Raw genomic sequence first — 21,554 nt, forward strand, 5'->3', positions numbered from 1 at the left:
GAGAGCAAAGGAGAGGGGCTTGTGTTTATAACAGGAGGGAGGGTTTTGGGGGGTGTGTTTTGAACAAAAGTTCACTGGAGAACCAGAGTTCGAGGTGTGGCGGTTTCTCATTGACTGTAAACAAGGGTAAGTGTGTGGTTGCTGGGGCAGGAAGGGATCTCCCTCCTTTTTCTTAAAAGCAGGAGATGGAATTCCTATGTGAAAAATATCTTCTCTTCCAAGATAATTCTTACCTTCATCTTCCTTCTTTCTGCTGGTGATGCCGGCTGCAGCTGGTGGCCCGTGTGTGAGAGCTCCCCCTTCAGGGGGAGGGCTGCCCCACTCCATTTTCAATGGCGTTTCCTTTATTTTCACAGAAGGGTCGCTTTGAACTGAGCAGAACATAATAGGTGTTTTCTCCATTGGAAGTGATGAAATGTAGAGTATTCTGAATGGAGAGAATAATGTAAGTTAGGGCACATGGGGTTGGGACATGATAAGCTTTACAGTTTGGCCCAAACCTGTTATGTCTCTAAGGGGTTCCTGGAATACGGGGCTGTAAGGATCAAATAAAGGCACAGATTGGCAGCCCTTGAGCACCATGTTGAGAAATTTGTACTTCTCCCCCGTCCCCCAGGCAGTTGCAAGCCATTGAAGGGGGGGTTTAAGCAAGAGACTCATTTCTGCAGAGCTTTATATAATTCTATACACAGTAGTTTGGGGAGAGGGAAGAATAGTGGAGGAGTACCCTGGAATAGGAATGCGAAAGGAGGACAGGGAATTTGACAACTTTTCTTTCTTTCTAAACTTATTGGTTAGGGAAGAGTTATTTAAAATTTTAGATTCTCTCTGTACCTTCTAGCTATTGCTGAATTAAACACATGGAAGTGACTTCTTTATTTGAAATGTTCCATCTCATATTCGGAAGAAGATGATAAATAACTTGTTAATTTCAAGTCAGTCAGTAATTCATCCAGTTTCTAAGCCAGGCATTCATTCAAGTCCCTTATCTTCAGTGGAGATATCCAGTTAGACTCATCCACTTCAAGCAGAGCTATGTAGAGTTAAATAACCAAAACAGAAGACCTCCAAAAGCTGAGAAAACACTTGTCAGAGAGTTCATGCACTGTAGGAAAGTCCAAGGACCATTTCTCAGGCTCTCACCCAGCACTGTTGACTTAGAATTTTGGTAAAGTACAGCAGATTTGCTGTAAATACTGTGGCTGTGAAAAAGAAATATTCCTTGCTTTGACCTTCAACAACAGGTAACGTATCCTCACTAAGTGCCAGGCACTGTGCAGGAACTAGAGATACACATATGAACAAATGAACTCTATACTCTCAAGGAGATCACATTCTAATTGTAGAAATGGACAAGTAAACTGTCAAAATGCGGTGAAGGAAGTTGATAGAAGCATGTGTGGCTTATTGCAGGAGTCTTAAACTCACTTTGCCTGAGTGGATGAGGAAGATTTCTTCTTCAAAAAATGGTACTGATTTGACACTTGAAAGATGAACAGGAGAGAGTAAAAGGAGTTTATCAGATGGATAAAGTGGGTGTGGGCAGTCAGGGAGAAGGGGAAGAGGGGAGAGGGAGGCAGAAGGGGACAGCATGTACGAAAGTCCAGAAGCAGGAGAACACCTGTTTTGGCTGCACAGTACTGAGTATAGCTATTGTGTGGTCTGCATATGGAAACAGATGTGTGGAAAGATATGTGTGGGGCAGGTTTTCAAGGACCTGAATGCCACTTTCAGGAGTTTGGATTTTTATCCTTAAGGTAATAGCTTTTAGGTAGAGACTTTGGAGATCACGAAGTTAATGACAGGGGATAAGACAGCACTGAGGGTAAGAGGCGTTGAAGGCTGAGGCCAAGACAGAACCAGTAGGAATGGAAAAGAGGGAAAGATTAAGAAATTAAACAAAAAGAGGCTGATGAACAGTGATAAAAGATGGTGGGTGTGTTAATTGGATATTAATATGAGAAAAATTGAATTTTGACTCTTAGCCTGTACATGAAAAGAAATTCCAAATGGATTATAGGCCTAACATGAAATGTAAGGGCGCCTAGGTGGCTCAGTTGGTTAAGCATCCAATTCTTAGTTTTGGGTCAGGTCATGATCTCATGGTTCATGAGTTCGAGTCCCACGTTGGGCTCCGTGCTGACAGTGCAGGGCCTGCTTGGGATTCTGTCTCTTTCCTTCTCCCTCTCTCATTGCCCTTCCTTCACTCATGTTCTCTCTTTCAAAATAAATAAACTTTAAAAGAAAAAGAAGAAATGTAAAATACAAAGTTTCTAAAAGACAGTATTTAGGAGAAGATCTTCATGACTTTATGATAAGTAGATTTTTTTTTTAATGTTTTTTTTTGAGAGAAAGCGAGCATGAGCGGGAGAGGGACAGAGAGAGAGAGGGAGACACAGAACTGGAATCAGGCTCCAGGCTCTGAGCTGTCAGCTCAGAACCCAATGTGGGTCTTGAACTCATGAGCCACGAGATCATGACCTGAGCGGAGGTCGGATGCCCAACTGACTGAGCCACCCAGACTCCCTGATAAGTAGATATTTCCTTAGTAGGACATCAATATAAGCACATCCATAAAGGGAAAGGGTTGATACATTGGACTACATTAAAATTAGGAAATTGTTTTCATCAAAAGATGCCATGAAAGAGTGGAAATGGGAACCAGGGAATGAAAGATGCTATTTGCAAGACATATAACAAAGGACCTGTATCCAGATTATACAAAGAATTTCCATAAATTAGTAAGAACAAACAAACAAACAAAAACCATAGCCATGCTGCTAGGAAAATGGTAAAAATGATTGGGCTATCTTAGCAGAAAAAATTATATGAAAATGAACAATAAAATAGGAAGAGTTTCCCAACCTCACTAGTCATTAGGAAAGTCCAAATTAAAAGTACAATATGATGCCTCTGTACTCCCACCACACTGGCTAAAATTAAGCAGATTGAGAATACCAAGTGTTGTTGGGGATATGATGCAGCTGAGGTACCAAAGCACTACCACGGGATGAGGAGTTGGTACACAGCCCTGGAAGGAGTTTGGCAGTGTCTCCACACATGCTGATTCAGCAGTCCTGCTTACACATCTCTCCAAGAGTAGTGTGTACACTACTCCCCCCCCTCCCCCCCCGCCAAAGCATGCAACAAGAATACAGAGAACGCCATTATTTGTAATAGCCAAAAACTGGAAACAGACCTTGAATGTCCATCAATCATGGAATGAATACATAAATGGTTGATGTATTCATGCAGTGGAATCTCGCTCAGCGATAAAAACATACATAGATCGCTGCATGCAGCAACTGGGTTGAATCTCACAAACACGGATGACAGGCTCGCACAAAGAAAACATACGGAATGGTTTAAAAATTAAAAATCAGGGAAATCCTATGGTCTAGACATCCAGATAGTGGTTTTCTTTGCGGGGTGTGGTGTCTGGAAAAGGGCATGAAGGGAATTATTTCCTGATCTGGGTAGGTGTGTTTACTTTGTGAGAATTCACTGAAGTGTATATGTAAAATGTGTGGCCTTTTAATGCATGTTATACTTCATTGATAAAGTTTATTAAAAATTGCAAAGGGAAAGGTATTAAGCATTGGCATCATGCAGCCTTGCACTAAGTGCTGGGAATACAGGCAGGGAGTGACCTAGTCTGGCCAGCAGCAGTGGAGTTTGGGAGGTGAGTGGTTTAATATTTAATAGGCAATCAGAAGTAACTTGATAGGCGTGAACTCAAGGTACATCGGTGCACAAAAGAGGAACTTATAACTCAATACTGGCCTGTGTTAGTTGTTTAATAAAGTTAGTTCCTGCTTCCACCTTGGTATACTGAGAAGTCATCAAGAAAAGGGAAAAATTATCTTAAAAATCCTCTTTTTCAGTGCACAGTACATGTTGGGGATGAAGGTAGTAACATATTGTTCTTTTGTTCATATTGTTTGAACAGTAAGCTTTCCTTACCAACATGCTAAGTAGAATTCCAGCCTCCTCGGCTGAAATCAGATCATCAGTTACTGCTCTCTCCATGGAGTGTTAATACAGAAACTTTCTCTTGTATATTTAACCAAGGACTCTGAGCCCTTTATGTCTCTACCTTAGACCGTGCTGTGGATTGAATGTCGGTGTCCCCCTAAACTTTGTATGTTGAAATTCTAACCACAAATGTGATGGCGTTAGGAGGCGGGGCCCTTTGGGAGATAATTAGGTCGTGAGGGTAGAACCTTCATGAATGGGGTTAGTGCCCTTCTAGGAAGAGACTTGGTGCGAGCTTACTATTACTCTGCTGTGAGGACACACTAAAAAGACAGCCATCTGTAAAGGCAGAAGAGAGCCTACGCCAGAACCTGCCCGTGCTGGCCCCCTGATCTCCATCAGACTTCCAGCCTCATGAATTGTGAGAGAGAAATGTGTATTGTTTTTTTTTTTTCTTTTTAACATTTATTTATTATTGAGAGACAGAGAGACACAGAGCATGAGCAGGGGAGGGGTAGAGAGAGGGGGGAGACACAGAATCGGAAGCAGGCTCTGAGCTGTCCACTCAGAGCCCCATGCAGGGCTCGAACTCACAAACTGCGAGATCATGACCTGAGCCGAAGTCGGTCGCTTAACCGACTGAGCCACCCAAGTGCCCCAAAGAAATGTGTGTTGTTAAAGGCACCTCATTTATGCTGCTCTGTTATAACAGCCTCAGCTAAGGCCACCCAGCCCCGTAGAAAGATCACTGAGTGAAACAGGAGGGAACACCTGCTGGCCTGCCAGAGTTTAGGCTGCAGGTGGACAGGCAGATGGCAGGATGGAGGGAGGGCATGGATGATGAGAAGGACTGGCTAATTTGGGGGGGGCAGTGCCCAGGGAATGGCACAGCAGGTGCGCACGGGCCATTGCAAAGTTGGAAGGCCTGGCATGGTAGTTGCGCATGGTAGTTTGCAATGGTGCACAGGCCATTGCAAAGTTGGAAGGCAGTGGTAGCTGCTTCACATCCTCTCACGCATCACTGCCTCTGGGCCACCCTGAAGGAGACTGCCGAGTCCTGCTCCAGCCAGCTCCGGAGGACCCAGCACTGACTTGGCCACAGGCTGGGCTTGGCCGCAGGTGCTTTGAGGTGTGGACTGGGAGTTACTTTTATAATCACTGAAAAGTTCTTCCCTGTGAAGTTCAGAGGTTCGAAAGAGAGCAGAGAACGAAAAATAATGTGGATATCCAGATATATCCAATAGAAACGTGTACCGGTGTGTGCCCAAATCATACATACCATTCCTACAGCCTCACGGTTGGGGAGAAAACATGATTCCTGGAGCCAGACTGAGGTTACATTCCATGCCATCACCTGCTGCTCCCTGTGTGATCAGGGGTCAGTTACTTAACCTGCTGGGCCTCTGTTTTCATCTCCAAGGTGGGCACCATAGTAGTGATTCGTTACATAGTAGGGGCTAACTACCATAGTAGCAGTTGTGAGGATTAACTAAATTAATTTGTGTCACACACTTGGAACAGGGCCCGGCATGGGGAGATACTACGGACATAGCGGCTGTGATGATGTAAAGTGATGTGAAGAAGCGCTAAGGCTTTTGACAAAGGCTGTGGCAGGACCTGGAGTGCAGGAGCACGCAGATCGTCAGGGCAAAAGAGGAAGAGGGCTTCCGTGAAGAACGCCCCAGCCCCCACGGGCGAAGGGGGGGACTTCTTTCCGCCTGCCAGAGGCTGGTGCTTCCGTTGCAGACACTATCAGTCCGCTGTGTCCTAGCGTCCTTGGCTCCCACAAGTCTGTAAGCTCTTTGAGGACAGTGTTGGTGTTGTTTGTTTGTTTTAAGTATTATTTCCTCTTCGGTGCCTAGGACAGCACTTGACCTCGAGTTGCGCTAGGTGAATGTGGCTCATATCGAATCCTACTGAGTGCAGGAGGCAGAGAATATTATTCAGGGCCTAACGTGTGCCAGCACTGTTCTAACTACGGTTGTATTTTTACACTTTTACTTTGAAGTCGTCACTTCCCCTTTTACAGATGAGTTATCAGAGAATCAAGGAGCTCGGCTCATTTGCCTGAGATCATCCACTGAGTCACCGGGGTGCCTGGAAGTCTCTTGCCTTCTGGCTATCGCCCATTACTCCGTGGAGCTTGGATGGGCACAGGGGAAGGAGAGCCGAGCCTGGTTGGGGCTGTGGTCCCAGGAAGGTGGACAATCAGGAGCAGGTGCATCGGGAGAATAGGAGGGCTGAGTCTTGATCTCTGCTGAAGCAGAGTTGTTGTTTCAACTACAGTTTTTGAAAAATGCCAGTATATTCCTCGTGGGATTTCCTGTAATTCATTTTTGCTCTCATCTTCCACACTATTTATTTACCTAAGCTTTTGTTCTCTTTGAAACGATTTCAGCCACATGTCATTCATTGTGTTAAAACCCTGGGCCCTTCATCCTGCTCAGATTTTGTGTTTTTTTTTTCCCCCTCTCACCAGCTGCTCTGCATATCACTTTTAATTCACTGCCGCTCTGGCCTGACTTTTGTCCGGTGCTGGGAATTGCCTTACACTCCCACTCCTACTCTCCCGGGAATGGAGCTAGGGGTGTTGAATCAGGATCCAGCCTCAGGATCTATTTTTCTTTTTTGTCTCCTTGTTGTCTGAAGCTTGGGGCAGGGGTAGATTAATCAGTCTAGGTGTGGTGGAGCCCTGTGACCCTCCGTGGGGGAAATCCTAGCCCCATAGAAACTTGGCCTGCTTTTGGCTCTCAGAGTGAATTCCAGGCTTTGAAGAATCTGTCAATGTTCAACTAACCCCACAAAACCTCTGGAAGTTTTTGATGGAACCGAAACTCACACCAAAGGAGGGGGTGCTGAGCTTGGCTCAGCTTGGCTGAGCTTGGTTGGGGAGAGCTCGCCTGCCAGCTGAGATCTTTTTCTCTGAGATTTCAGGCCTTGCCCCCATACTCTGAGAGTCCTACAAGCTGTCTGAGCAAGTCCTGTGTCCCTCCTAGTGTGTTCCTGAAACATCTCACTGGTCTGCGCTGTGTCTTTGAGGGGTTTATCAAGGCTGCTGGGTCCTCTCTCCACCTTTTTGGAGCCATCAGAGAATTTTATAAACGAGACCATTTGTCTAGGGACAAGACAAGGTTGCTGAAGGAAACTTAGTGTTACTTTACCTTCTCCAGGAAGAAATGGGGCACATTTCCTAGAACCCAGGCACAAAGTGACCAGCCATTCCAGTTTGGTCAAGACTGTGGGGAGGTGTCTTGGGACACTGGATATACAGTGCTGAAGTCAAGAATATTGACCCTGTGCAGCCAATGCCATTATTGCCACCTTGCAACTGAGAAAACCGAGGCTTGAAGTTAGCTGAGGAGAGTTAGCTTATTGAAGGTTGCTCAGCACCCTTGTGAACTGGGTCCATCTGATTCAGACTTAGAGCTTTACACCAACCGAATTCTTCACAATATAAGACTCTTGTCTCCTTCAGACCGTGTGGCTCAGTGACCTTGTGTCGTCTACTTCTCTTTTTTATTTTGTCTCAAGTTCTACCAGAACTTCCTTTCCCTCCCTATCTCCTCCCCATCCTGACTGACATAACTCCTGCCTCACCTCCTTCAGTAGGTCCTACCCTACTCTCCAGGGTAGGTCACGGTCCAGGGCTCCATACGTCCGTTAGACCTACTCAGATCTGAGTCCTCGGTTGTTCCCTACTGTCTTATGAGTGTCTGCCTATATATCTCTCCACCCCTTACTAGACTGGGACCTTGCAGAACAAAAGGAAACAACTTACATCTATAGATTTCTAGCGTGAAACGTAGTGCCTGGCTTATAATTGGGAATCGGTATATAGTTGGTGAATTAATTTAATTTATAAGATAACAGAAGGAAGCTGTGTGATTTAGAGGCACAGTTTCAGATCTGCTTAAGGATTTGTGTCATAAGATACATTTGTTATACTTGGGCCAGTCCTCTTTCTTTTGATTTCTGTATTTTAGAAAGTAACATTCATGTGTTACCTTGGCCGTTTGCATTGGATTGCAGCCTGACCCTTTACCATGTCTAATGCCTCAAAGTGAAAAATTGTCTCTTATGAGGTCATATATGAGAATGTCCCAAGTAATCTGGAGGCTGTATTGAGGTTAGAAAGAAAGGAATTTCTGAAACCAAGTTTTTGCTTTGTCTTTCCTGTGGATTTTGCTAGCTCTCTGTAAGGCTCAGATTTCCAAGCTATTACATACTAGTCTACCTTCGAGATTTGATCTTTCTGGCTAGAAGGGAGGAACAGGGAAGGGGGACCCAGTTATCTGAAGGTCAGTTCTTTGTTCTCTGGGCTCTTGTATTGGTTTCCGATTGGTGCAAGTCAGGGAAGAGTGCAGCGTTTAGACAGAAATGATAAATGCCATCGCCACGTTGAATTGCAGTATGAATAGTGCTACACGTTATTGTGGCTTTTAGAGATAAAAACAGCTTTTGGTTTATTCTCAGCCATGTTCAAAATGTTAGCCTGGATTGTTGCGGCTATCTGGTACCTTATCTTCCTTATTCCCCTGGGCCCCCCGTTATTGTGTCACCAGGAGTGTACTCAAGGACAGAAAGGGGAAAAAAAAAAGGTTCAGTCAATCCAAATAAACCCAAATAACTCAGACAAAGCACGCAGTACGCTGAGCACGTGTGCCTGCCCTCTCCCGCCAAGCCCTGCTATTAGCACCAAAGATCGAGAGTTGTCATTAGTCACAACAATGGCAAAGATACCGAATAAACTATGTTCCAGGCACTGTTCTTCTCCCTTAATTGTCACAATAGCTTTATGAGTTAGACATGATAATTTTTCCAGTTTTATAGATGAGGGAACTGACACACAGGAAGGTGAAGTGATGTGACCAGCTTGTCAGCCTTTAAATCAGGGAGTCCATTTCTAAAGCCCTTGTTCTTAACCATTCTGCCCTGACTAGTTCAAATATCTAGTGAAAGTCTGTCCCCATCTCATTTCAAATATCAGTGAAAGTCTGTCCCCATCTTCCATATTATCTTTCTGGTTCTGTGGCGGGTGTGGTATGGGGGCGGGGGACGATGGCTCTGTCCAGGTGTGTAAAGTTTCTTTGTAGACTTACTACATAGGGCTTTTGGTTTTTTGTTTGTTTGTTTGTTTTGTTTTTTTAAAGATAAGTCTATTTCAGGATTTAGATCGGGTGAATTCTAAACCACATTTCTTTCAAAGCCAAGGTGATGTTTCATCAAACACTAGGATCACAGAAATCTTTTCAGCTGTTTCACTCCCCTTCGTGTGTTGGGCTTGAGATGAACCCTTTGGACTGCTGCAGTGGCATTATAACAATAAATCCTGAAAGGGATCTGAGTTCAGCTATGCCGAGTGTGAATACTTCGCATTCCTGCTCATAGTTGAAAAGAAAGGAACTTGTTTTTTTGTAGACGCCATAGGATTTAGAGTTGGGTAGATTTGCATGTGATACCCTCTCCCCGACTCTCTCGCAGTGAGGGACCTTGCACAAATTACTTGATAACCTTGGTTTCATTTTCCCTGTTAGTAAAACAGTGCAGTAATAACTACCTCTCAAGATCGTTTTAAGAGTTTAATACAACAATTTTGCAAAATGTGAGGCACAAAGCTATCTTTCAGTAAGTATAAAGATCTCAGGGCCTTTCCTCTTTACCAATGATTTTGACTCTTCTAAAGGAGGTATGTTGTGAGGCTCCAGTAATAATTTCACTATTACCCATGAGCTGTCGCTCAAAACTCTTCAGTATTTTTCATCATTATCATATTTAAGACACAGAGCATTTTTTGCATGATTACATTTGTTCCTTTTATCTAGAAAACCCCTTGTGCTTTACAAGTATCCATCTTAGGCCACATCCATTCATTCATGTATTGAACAACAACAGCAACAAAAATTACTGAGCCACTGCAGTGTCAAGGCCTGCCTTGCCCTCAGTCTTCTCATAGTCTAGTAGAGGAAGACAGCTGTGCACACAAAGAAATTATAGATGCACGGATAGAATCTGGACAGTGTCAGGGAGTGGGGTGTAATGAAAGAGGATCTGTTGATTTTCCCTGGCTAGAGTTCCTGGAGGGATGGGGAAAGGTGTGACCAGAGAAGGCTTCTGATGAAAGAGTTGAATCTTCAGAATGTAGCCCTTTGGGGTGCCTGGGTGGTTCAGTTGGTTAAGCATCTGACTTCAGCTCAGGTCATGATCTCCCGGTTCCTGGGTTCGAGCTCGGCATCAGGCTCTGTGCTGACAGCTCAGAGCCTGGAGACCGCTTCACATTCTGTGCTTTCCTCTCTCTCTGCCCCTACCACGCTCACACTCTGTCTCTCTCTCTCTCTCAAAAACATCTAAAAAAAAAAACATTTTAAAAAATGTAAAACGAAGCCCATGTTCCCCAGGTAGATTGTTGGGAGTGGAGCGTATTATAGAAAGAATGTTCTAAACCAGAGAACAGCATGAGCAAATGATCAGTGGTATGAATGGGCAAGCCACATTCAGGAATAAAGTGGAAAGACTGTTAAACTTGCGCCAAGCACTTCTATAGGTCCTGGATTTCATAGCTCTTATTTGTTGAGTGCTGGTATGTTCCACGTGCATCTCACCTTATTCCCACAGCAGTTTTGTAAGGTAAGTGTTGTTGTTCCAGAATCTTCAGATACTGAAATTGAGGTTCTAAAGATGAGGCATTTGCCCAAGGGCATATAAGTGAGGAGTCAAGGCTCTCAGTCTGAGGACAAAATAACTACAATAATAAAAACACCAAGCCAGTCATAGAGTGCTGGGCATGCTTTGACCTGCACTGTCTAGTACACTATCCACTAGCCACATGTGGCTATTTAAAATAATTAAAGTTGAATAAAATAGAGTTGTGCTATCCACATTTTCAATTGCTACATGGGCTTGATGACTACTCTAGGGGACCGTGCAGATAGAGAACATTTCCATCATCTCCACGTGTTCCCTCTATTGGACAGCACTTTGCATACGTTAACACATCTAATCCTTGTAACAATCCTAGAAGAGGATACCGTTATTCATATTATATAGATGGGGAAACCAAAGCATAAAGATTAGAAACGTGATTAAGGTCACATGATGAACGAGTCCATGCCTTGAAACACAACACTGTAATGCCAACCCCATGGGTTGTACTCTATATAACATGAATGAGTATTCGAAGAATAGAATTCAGTGCTTTCTTGCATATAGACTAGTGTTTAGTCCCCTGCAGAGCAAATGTCTTCGATATGGTTCCTGCCCTTCCAGGAGCTGACACTTATTGGTACAGGTTTTGCATACGTGAGGCTGGTGGTTTCTAGAGAGCCTCCTCCCCAGGGATCCTATCAACCTCTTAGGAACAACTCAGCTTGGTAGAACCACACATTTGATGGAATTTGTCACTCCATTCATGCCTCTAACTGGCCAAGTCTGTAATCTAAAGATGATACAGTCTTAGGTAATGCTCAAAACCCTTTTCATTCTTTTTCTCTTTGGAGAAGGTGTCTGAGGCTGTTATTTCAAGAGAATCTTTTTCAAGATGCCAACACATCTGTAGCAGATCTTTTATTTTCAAACATGGGGAAAAAAACTGCAGACCGGGAGGCTAAAAAACCTTAGTGTGAGCTGTAGCTCTGCCTCTCAGTAGCTAAATAAACTTGACTAAGTGACTTCACGTCTCTCAAATTCAGTTTCTTCGACTCTGATCTGGAGAGAAAATAACATATCGCAGGATTTTCTAAAAGCTAAATGAAGGGTACAGTGTTTGAGGATGCTTTGCAAGTTATAAAGTACTTTATATAGCTGTCAAGTATGAGATAATTCTAACACAAATGCTAGAACTTGAGATGCTTTTCTTCCATATAATCCTCTAAAGTGTTCAAAGCAGTGTGGCTTGATAAATTACAGGATAACTTACTCTTAATTGTAACATTTGCCATTTCTTTTTTCTTTTACGTGAATATTGTAGATATTTTAAAGATGGATGGAAGGAATGATGGATGGTTGGTAGATAGGGGAGAGGGAGAGAGACAGCACATAGGCTAAACAGGAGAGTTGTACAAGAGGTTTTAATTTTTTCTTCTTAATTTTTTTCTAAAACATAATCCTGATAGGTACTGTGGTCTGTGTATGTGGAGGAGTAGGAATCATTAAATAAGACTTGCATTGATTCATTGACTCAGCAAGCTTGTTTTTCTGATTATTTTTTTCATGCAAAAGTTTATTGAGCAACTACCACCGCTGAGCGTTATGCAACTTTCAGGGAAAATACGATTGAATGTCTCACTTTGTGTGTGTGTGTGTGTGCTGATTTCTTCAGCTGCTCATTTTGCCCTTTAAACTTTCTGCTTTAAAGAAGCTGATACTTGATCGTCATATGAAGGGCCCCAGCAGTGTTGAGGGCTGTGCTTGTCAAAATCGTGTCTCGTGAATTGTTTCCTGATGTACGAGTGCAGCCTGTGAGTCCTCTATGGATTGTGAAATGTATTTATTCAGAAAGAGAAATCTCCTTCTGCCCTTTGTTGCTTTCCCTGCTTTGGGCCTCTTTTCTCAGGGAAGGCCCCTCCAAGCTCTATGTGGCCAAAGGAAGAATGAGATATGTCAGCTCTTGGATTCATGTGGCCTCACAGCAGGCATCAGCTACGCACTGCTATTGAATAGGGTGGACGTGAGGCAGGGTTAGAGGGCCTCTCCTGAGAGAAATTGGACATGACCTGCCTCTTACCCACGTTAGACACGCCTGACCTGAGGTTATGCACATCTCGGAGCTTGAGAATGTAGGATTTGGGGATGCATTTTTCTGCCTTCCTGTTGCCAGGAAAGGGGAAACTTGACTTGGTTGTTTGAAGAAGCACCGTGTGTATTGTGTACTGAGAATGGCTGAGAAAGGATCTCCATTTATGGTCCATGTCTTCCGTTGTGAATGTGATGGAACAGTTCAAACTATGATGTACTATGACAGAATGTATGGCTAAAACTCAGATTTTCTAACTCTAAACCCATGGCTCTTACCAATGTTCCATGGTGTGCCAACACTTAGAAAGGTATTTCCTTTATATGAGACAGTCTAACATCAAAAATTGGAGTAGAGAAAGAACATGGGCTTTGGAATCGGGCAGGACAAGGTCAAATCCTGACATTCCTCCTTCTATCTGTATCACCTTGGGCCTGTTACTTGAACTCTCTGATCCTTTCCTTCTGCATATGTTGAAGGGGGGGAAGAATATGTATGCTTTATGGATGTTGTGGAAATTAAATGAGATAACATTTAAAGAGCTTAGCCCAGTACTCAGCCGATCTTAGATGTCTTACATGTTTGCTAGAAAGACACGAAAGGAGACCACTATCTCTTGGGAAATAATTCAGATGATGTTGATGCTAATGATGAGCTGGTGCTGGGGTCACTGTGGTAGTGGTGATGGAGACATAGCTACCATTAACCAAACTTTTATTTTTAAACATCTGCTCAGTATCAGAGCAACCATATGACATTGCCATTTTCTTCATTTTATAACAGGTCTTCCTGTCTCCAAATTACACTCCTCTCCTATACGACACCCTAGTTCTCAGAGTCCAAGCCTAGAATATCAACAATGAATCTACTGGAGAAGAAACAAAGAAATATTTGTCACAGACTTCTTTTTTCCCCCATTTTGCTATTTGAAACCCCATGAGATATGCTTCGCCTGTGCTTTATGTATGTGGAGCCAGTAAATATAGGTCATCATCAGAAATTCCTTGAACTTATTTATAACACTGTGGACCAGCAGTGGCTACGCTCTCTTCTGTCAGGGATCTCAGCATCAGCATCTTTAAGACATCAATATTTTGAGATATACAGAGAAGTAAATATCAGCCACTAATTATTGGGTTTTTACCTTGGAGAAAAAGCCCAAGAACCAGCAGTTTGAAACCAGACTACCTGGATATGAAGCCCAGCCCTGCTTCTTGTGAGCTTTGTGAAGTTGGTTAAGTTACTCTCCTCATTTGTAAGCTTCCATTTCCTCATCTCTGAAATGAGGTTGATAAGAGTTGGAAGAATAAAATGAGACATGCATGGGGAGAGCGTGTGTAAAACGAGCTCAATTCATACTAGCTCATATCTAGGGTTTCTTCCTGTGCAAAAGCCTTTGTGCCCTGGATGGGGAGCTCTGTCACTCAGGGTCCACCCAGAAAAATGTAAAGTGCTCTAAGTATTTAACAAATAGAATTTAGTACACATAAAAAAGGTGACCCAGATCATGAAGGGGCCAAGAAGGGCTATATCCCCATAAAGCAAGCTGGAAATCAGCGAAATAGAAGCTGCTACTACCCCTTTAGGCTAGAGGAACAAAGGAAACAGGTTACCAGAGTCCAAGGGTGGCAGACACCAGCAGATGTTAGAGCCATGCGGCCCTGTCAGCAGGGCTGAAGTCATCATGCAGGAGGAGACATGCTTTGGCTCTCCGCTTCCTGCAGCCCTCAGATCTCCCAGCCGACCTTGGCTCACTTGGAGTCTGGGAACCGCAGTCTGCAGGAACCCACGGTACTGAGCAGAGCAGAGGACTTGATGAAAGCCAATAGGAAGTCTTACAGGCTCAGTCTCGGACCTCAGTTGCCTGATTGCTGAGACCTCACTGCTGTGATAACCACCACGGAAAGTTCGAAAGAGTCTTACTCCCCCCTGCTGATGGGCCTCTGATGAACAATGGCTGAGGTTTTCAAGTTGCTGTGCTTGGGAAGGTAGAATTTGGAAAAAGCCTTGGAAAAACCTAGAAAGTTGTTGGAATGTAAGGGCCTGTCAGTGGCCCTCTAGATCCTGCTTTCTGGAAAGGCCTGCTTGCCTGGGCAGCCAACACCTTTAATATCTGGGGATTTGTGGTCTGAGGAGGTGCCCCCAACCCTGCCTTTCCCCTGGCCGATTCCTGCAGAATGCAGCAGCGTAGACCCACTTCCTGGGGAAACCTCCTTGAACCCCTGCCTGGGAGCTCAGCTGTCCTTGTGGTCCCCACGCCCTGTCTGTCCTGACCCCCTGCATTGAAGTGCTCCGTTTAGGGCTGTTTCCATCCCACCACACTGTGAGTACCCCCGAGGACAGGGAGTTGTCGTCTTTATCCCTGCACCCCCACAAATCGGTACTTTGGCCTCCTGGTCTGCACTAGCGACTCTGTGGAGGCTCCACTGCTAGGCATGTGGATAAGGCAGGCCAGTTCTCAGAAGCTTTTATTATAGAAGAGGCAGGCAGTGGAGGGTTCTTAAAACCACCAGTGTCTCGTGTGCCAGGGATGTTCAAGGATGGGTTTGAATATTGAACAGGGAGACTCCATCTTTCCTGGAGGACCAGGGAAGCCGCCTGAGGAAGTAACATTGGAGTGAGGAATGGACAGGAGTTAGCCTGGCCAAGAAGTAGGGGAATGGCATCTGAGATAAGGGAGGAACAAGTGCAGAGGTCTTGAAGTGGGAAAGAGAGTTGAGAGTGGGGGGCGAGGCTGGCACTGCATGGAGCTGGGGAGGTCAGCGGGAGCCCAGGCTCAGCCCTGCCTCAGCGTGCGCTACGTCCTGCCTGTATTGTCCTGAGGAATGTTTGCAGCTGCCCCCTCACGACACCTGCTATATAGCATTGTGCATAGGAGATACTTGCTGGAGGGGCGCCTGGGTGGTCAGTCCATTAAGCATCGGACTCTTGGTTTCTGCTCAGGTCATGATCTTGAGATTTGTGAGTTCGGGCCCTGAGCTGGGCTCCGTGCTGGCAGCAGGGAGCCTGCTTGGGATTCTTTCTCTCTCCCTCTCTGCCGGCCCCTCCACCACTCACAACCCGCCGCACCTCAAAATAAATAAATAAACTTTTTTTTTTTTTAAAGAAGATGCGTGTTGGCCATTTTAATAAATGATGCGCAATTCTAGGGTCTAAATAGTCTTTTTTTTTTTTTTTTAAGAGAGAAAAACTCAGGGTGCCTGGGTAGCTCAGTCTTTTAAGCTTCTGCCTTCGGCTTAGGTCATGATCTCATAGTTCATGAATTCAAGCCCCACGTTGGGCTCTGTGCTGACAGCTCAGAGTCTGGAACCTGCTTCAGATTCTGTGTTTCCTTTTCTCTCTGCCCCTCCCTGGCTTGCGCTCTGTCTCTCTCTCTCAAAAGTAATTAAACATTTTTAAAAACTTTTTAAAAAAAGAGAGAAAAAGTCATTTAATTGTATCTACCAGGCAATCTTTCAGTACAAAACAGAGGTACAATTTAGATCATAGCTTTGACAGTCCATTTTGTGGTCTGTTATGAAAACTCTAAATTTTGAGGATACAAAGGCAACATAAGGAAGCAACTGCCACAACATTGTTAGGATTAATTCAGCTCATCTGGCCAGTTGTGTGAGCTCTGGGTCATTGGCCATAAGTACATTTACCAAAAATCACTTTATCTACATAAAGGCCAAGAGGCTGAATTCACTTTAACTCTTTAGTTGATATTTACCTTCATAATAGCATATAAAGGAATGTTCAGTTTGCTTGCCCTAACTCTCTGCTACTGTCACAAGAGACTGAGAGGCAGAGAAAGGAACAACGAGGCTTAAAGTCTTCAAAGTCTCACTGATAAAGAATACATTCGTTGCAATTATATTCTTTTTTTTTTTTTTTCATTTAAATCAAAGCTAGTCAGCGTATGGTGTAATAATGATTTCAGGAATAGAATTTAGTGATTCATCACTTAAGTGTAATACCCAGTGCTCATCCCACCCAGTGTCCTCCCTAATGCCCCTCCCGCATGTAGCCCATCCCCCCACCCAACACCCCTCCAGCAACCCTCAGTTTGTTCTCTGTATTTAAAAGTCTCTTACGGTTTGTCTCCCTGTCTGTTTTTATATATTTTTTTGCTTCCCTTCCCTTATGCTCATCTGTTTTGTATCAAATTCCACATATGAGTGAAATCATATGATACTTGTCTTTCTCTATTTTCGCTTAGCATAATACATTCTAGCTCCATGCACATTGTTGCAAATGGCAAGATTTCGTTCTTTTTGATTGCTGAGTAATATTCCAGTGTGTGTGTGTGTGTGTGTGTGTGTGTGTGTGTGTGTACATACATACATACATACCATAGCTTCTCGATCCATTCATCTGTTGATGGACATTTCGGCTCTTTCCATACTTTGGCTATTGTCAATAGTGCATCTCTAAAACTTGGGGTGCATGTGCCCCTTTGAAACAACACTCCTATATTCTTTGGATAAATACCTAGTAGTGCAATTGCTGGGTTGAAGACTAGTTCTATTTTTAATTTTTTGAGCAATCTCCATACTGTTTTCCAGAGTGGTTGCACCAGTTTGCTTTCCCACCAGCAGTGCATAAGGATTCTTTTTCTCTGCATCCTTGCCAACATCTGTTGTGTCTTCTATTGTTAATTTTAGCCATTTTGACAGGTGTGAGGTGGTATCTCATTGTGGTTTTGATTTGTATTTTTCTGATGATGAGTGATGTTGAGCATCTTTTTATGTGTCTGTTAGCCATCTGGATGTCTTCTTTGGAAAAGTGTCTATTCATGTATTTTACCCATTTCTTCACTGGATTATTTACTTTTTGGGTGTTGAGTTTGGTAAGTTCTTAATAAATAGATTTTGGATACTAACCCTTTATCTGATATGTCATTTGCAAATATCTTCTCCCATTCTGTCAGTTGCCTTTTAGTTTCGCTGATTGTTTCCTTTGTTGTGCAGAAGCTTTTTATTTTGACAAAGTCCCAATAGTTCAATTTTGCTTTTGTTTCTCTTGCCTCTGGAGACACGTGGAGTAAGAAGTTGTGGCCAACATCAAAGGGTTTGTTACCTGTTTTCTCCTCTAGGATTTTGATGGCTTCCTGTCTTACTGTTAGGTCTTTCATCCATTTTGAGTTTATTTTTGTGTACGGTGTAAGAAAGTGGTCCAGGTTCATTCTTCTGCATGTTGCTGTCCAATTTTCTCAGCACCATTTGTTGAAGAGACTGTTTTCAATTGCATATTCTTTCCTGCTTTGTCAAAGACTAGTTGGCCATATGTTTGTGGGTCCATTTCTGGGTTCTCTGTTCTGTTCCATTGATCTGAGTGTCTGTTTTTGTGCCAGTACCATACTGTCTCGATGATTACAGCTTTGTAGTATAGTTTGAAGTCCGAGACTGTGATGCCTCCTGCTTTGGTTTTCTTTTTCAAGATTGCTTTGGCTATTTGGGGTCATTTCTGGTTCCATACAAATATTTGGGTTGTTTGTTCTAGCTCTGTGAAGAATGGTGTTATTTTGATATTTATTTTGGTAAGGATTGCATTGGATATGTAGATTGCTTTGGGTAGTATCAACATTTTAACAATATTTGTTTTTCAGACTCATAAGCATGGAATGTTTTGCCATTTTTTGTGTGTCTTGTTCAATTTCTTTCATAGGCTTTCTATAGTTTTCAGCATATAGATTTTTCACCTCTTTGGTTAGGTTTGTTCCTAGGTATTTTATGGGTTTTGGTGTAATTGCAAATAGGATTGATTCCTTGATTTCTGTTTCTGCTGCTTCATTATTGATGTATAGAGATGCAACCAATTTCTGTACATTTATTTTATATCCTATGACTTTGCTGAATTCATGTATGAGTTCTAGCAGTTTTTTGGTGGAGTCTTTTGGGTTTTCCACATAGAGTATCATGTCATCTGTGAAGAGTGAAAGTTCAACTTCCTCCTTGCTGATTTGGATGCCTTTTATTTCTTTGTGTTGTCTGATTGCTGAGGCTAGGACTTCCAATACTGTGTGAGAATGGACATCCTTGTTATGTTCCTGACCTTAGGGGGAACTCTCTCAGTTTTTTCCCACTGAGGGTAATATTAGCGGTGGGTCTTTCATATGTGGCTTCTATGATCTTGAGGTGTGATCCTTTCATCCCTACTTTCTTGAGGGTTTTTATCAAGAAAGGATGCTGTATTTTGTCAAATGCTTTCTCTGCATCTATTGAGAGAATCATGTGGTTCTTATTCTTTCTTTTATTAATGTGATGTATCACATTGATTGATCTGTGGATATTGAACCAGCCCTATATCGCAGGTATAAATCCCACTTGATCGTGTTGAATAATCGTTTTAATGTATTGTTGGATCCAGTTTGTTAGTATCTTGTTGAGAATTTTTGCATCCATGTTCATCAGGGAAATTGGTCTTTAGTTCTCTGGTTTTAGAATCAAGGTAATGCTGGCCCTGCAGAATGAATTTGGAAGTTTTCCATCCATTTCTATTTTTTGCAACAGCTTCAAAAGAATAGGTGTTCCGTCTTCTTTAAATGTTTGATAGAATTCCCCTGGAAAGCCATCTGGCCTTGGACTCTTGTTTGTTAGGAGATTTTTGATTACTGACTCAATTTCTTTACTGGTTACGGGTCTGTTCAAATTTTCTATTTCTTCCTGTTTCAGTTTTGATAGTTTATATATTTGTAGGAATTTGTCCATTTCTTCCAGTTTGCCCAGTTTGTTGGCATGTAATTACTCATTATCTTCTCTTATAATTGTGTATCCGTGGTGTTGGTTGTATACTTTCCTCTTTCATTCGTGATTTTATTTATTTGAGTCCTTTCCCTTTTCTTTTTGATCAGTCTGGCTAGGGGGTTATCAATTTTGTTAATTCTTTCAAAGAACCATCTCCTGGTTTCATTGGTCTGTTTTTTTTTTTTTTAATTCGATATCATTGATTTCTGCTCTAATCTTTATTATTTCCCTTCTTCTGCTGGTTTTGGCCTTCATCTGCTGTTCTTTTCCCATCTTTTTTAGGTGTAAGTTAGTTTGTATATTTGAGAACTTTTTTCCTTCTTTAGGAAGGCCTGGATTGCTATGTCCTTCCTTCTTATGACCACCTTTGCTGTATCCCAGAGGTTTTGGTCTGTCATGTTTTCATTTTCATTGGCTTCCATGTAGTTTTTAATTTCCTCTTGAATTTCTTGTTTAACGCACTCATTCTTTAGTAGAGTGTTCTTTAATTGGAAGTATTCATGGTCTTTCCAAATCTTTCTTGTGGCTGATTTCGAGTTTCATAGTGTTGTGGTCTGATCTCGATCTTTTTATACTTGATGAGGGCTGATTTGTGTCCCAGTATGTGATCTGTTCTCAAGAATGTTCCATGTGCATCTTAGCTCTATCATCACATTTATAACTTCATTTATCTGGGAGGTATCAACAAATAACAGTCTGGAGAAGAAGCCTGAGCTTATACCGTTTATGAGAAAGTCTCCGTTATCTCGCATTCGTTTAACAGAAACTCGCTGTCAGTCACCCTACCCTTTACATTGAGAGTTCTGTGATGAGTAATTGTAAGAATGGGGACCTAGAGAGACCAAAAAGATTGAAATCATCAAACAGCTCAGGTGCCTTCTTTGAGATTGAAATGTGTTGTGCTAAATCAGATCCATTCAGCTCTGCCCTTTACTAGCAGTGTGACCTTGGTCATGTCACTCAACCTCTTCATACCTCCGTTTCTCCACCAATGTGTGTGGCATTACTAATACGAACTTGAGACAGGGTTAATATAAAATGAGATCGTCCATGTGAATATGCAGCATGGTGCCCTGGTATTTCCTGGGCACAAAATCACCAATAGCTTCACCTTTTATTATTCTAATTACAGTTACTATTAATACTACAATGTTAGATACTATACATTGACCAGAATCGAGCATAGACATAATGTGCTTCCTAGCTTCTTGGTGGCAGGCAAGTATGTTCTGTTGGTTTCCATTTGAGACTGGCTTACACAGGAATGCTTTCTTAACATTTAGTTATAAAAAGGAGTGTTGTATGCTTGTTCTTGGCTTTCTTTTCTCATTTTTTTTTAAGAGGGTTTTGTTTTATTTTGCTTTCTCGCAGGAGTGATTGGAGCAGATGTGAGAGGGCATGGCCTTGCCTGTGAGGGACAGCCAGTGACGTCACGGCTGGCTGTCATCTGTGGAACATCTTCTTGTCACATGGGGGTGAGTCTGAAGGGCTGAGGGCGGGGCCACCACAGGGGATGGAGGGGGGGGGCAGCCCAAGAGGAGATGTAAATGGCTGGCCCCTCCTTTGCCCTTCAATTCCTTCCCTTCCTGCTGCCTGCCTGCTCTGTTTACCACAAGCCCAGCCCTTCTTCCAAAAGCTGTGTTTAAATTTGCCAGATCTTTCTTTTCCCCCTGAGCTAGATTCTTAAAAAGTATGAAAAGGTTTGAGTCTGTCTTTGACATCAGCCTGGTTAGAGAGCTCAGGCGTGAGGGGTGAAATTGGATCCAAAGATGGCAATGCCTTGCTCCCAGGCTGATCTGTCCCTAATGGGTCTCTGAGTCTCCTCTGCACAGGGGTGTCTGTTTTCCTTGGCCACGGGGCTCTCTCCCAATCAATATAAATCCATCTCCCTAGAAGCAGCCTGATGATCTATAGAATTAGGCTGCGTATCATGACTTCAAAAGAACACTGATAAGCAATTTTCACTTTGTTAATTTTTCTCCATGAATTAGTGGAAAGGCGTTCTCCAAGATTGCAGTTAAAATTTAGTGCCTGCCCTAAAATTTATATCTTCTTTAAATGCATGAGTCTGAAAGCATTCCATTTCGATAAGTACCCATTTCTACCATATTTTTATTTAAAAG

General features: G+C 42.9%; 1 protein-coding gene across 1 annotated transcript in view; it reads left to right on the forward strand.

The window, feature by feature from the left end:
* Window positions 1-21,554, forward strand: part of FGGY (FGGY carbohydrate kinase domain containing) — a 417,339-nt gene that overhangs the window by 213,436 nt on the left and 182,349 nt on the right. The window contains 1 exon segment of the mRNA XM_042951880.1: window positions 20,803-20,906. Coding sequence (XP_042807814.1) covers window positions 20,803-20,906 — 104 coding nt within the window.

The sequence above is a fragment of the Panthera leo genome, chromosome C1, assembly GCF_018350215.1.
Source record: "Panthera leo isolate Ple1 chromosome C1, P.leo_Ple1_pat1.1, whole genome shotgun sequence".
NCBI classification, from domain to species: domain Eukaryota; kingdom Metazoa; phylum Chordata; class Mammalia; order Carnivora; family Felidae; genus Panthera; species Panthera leo.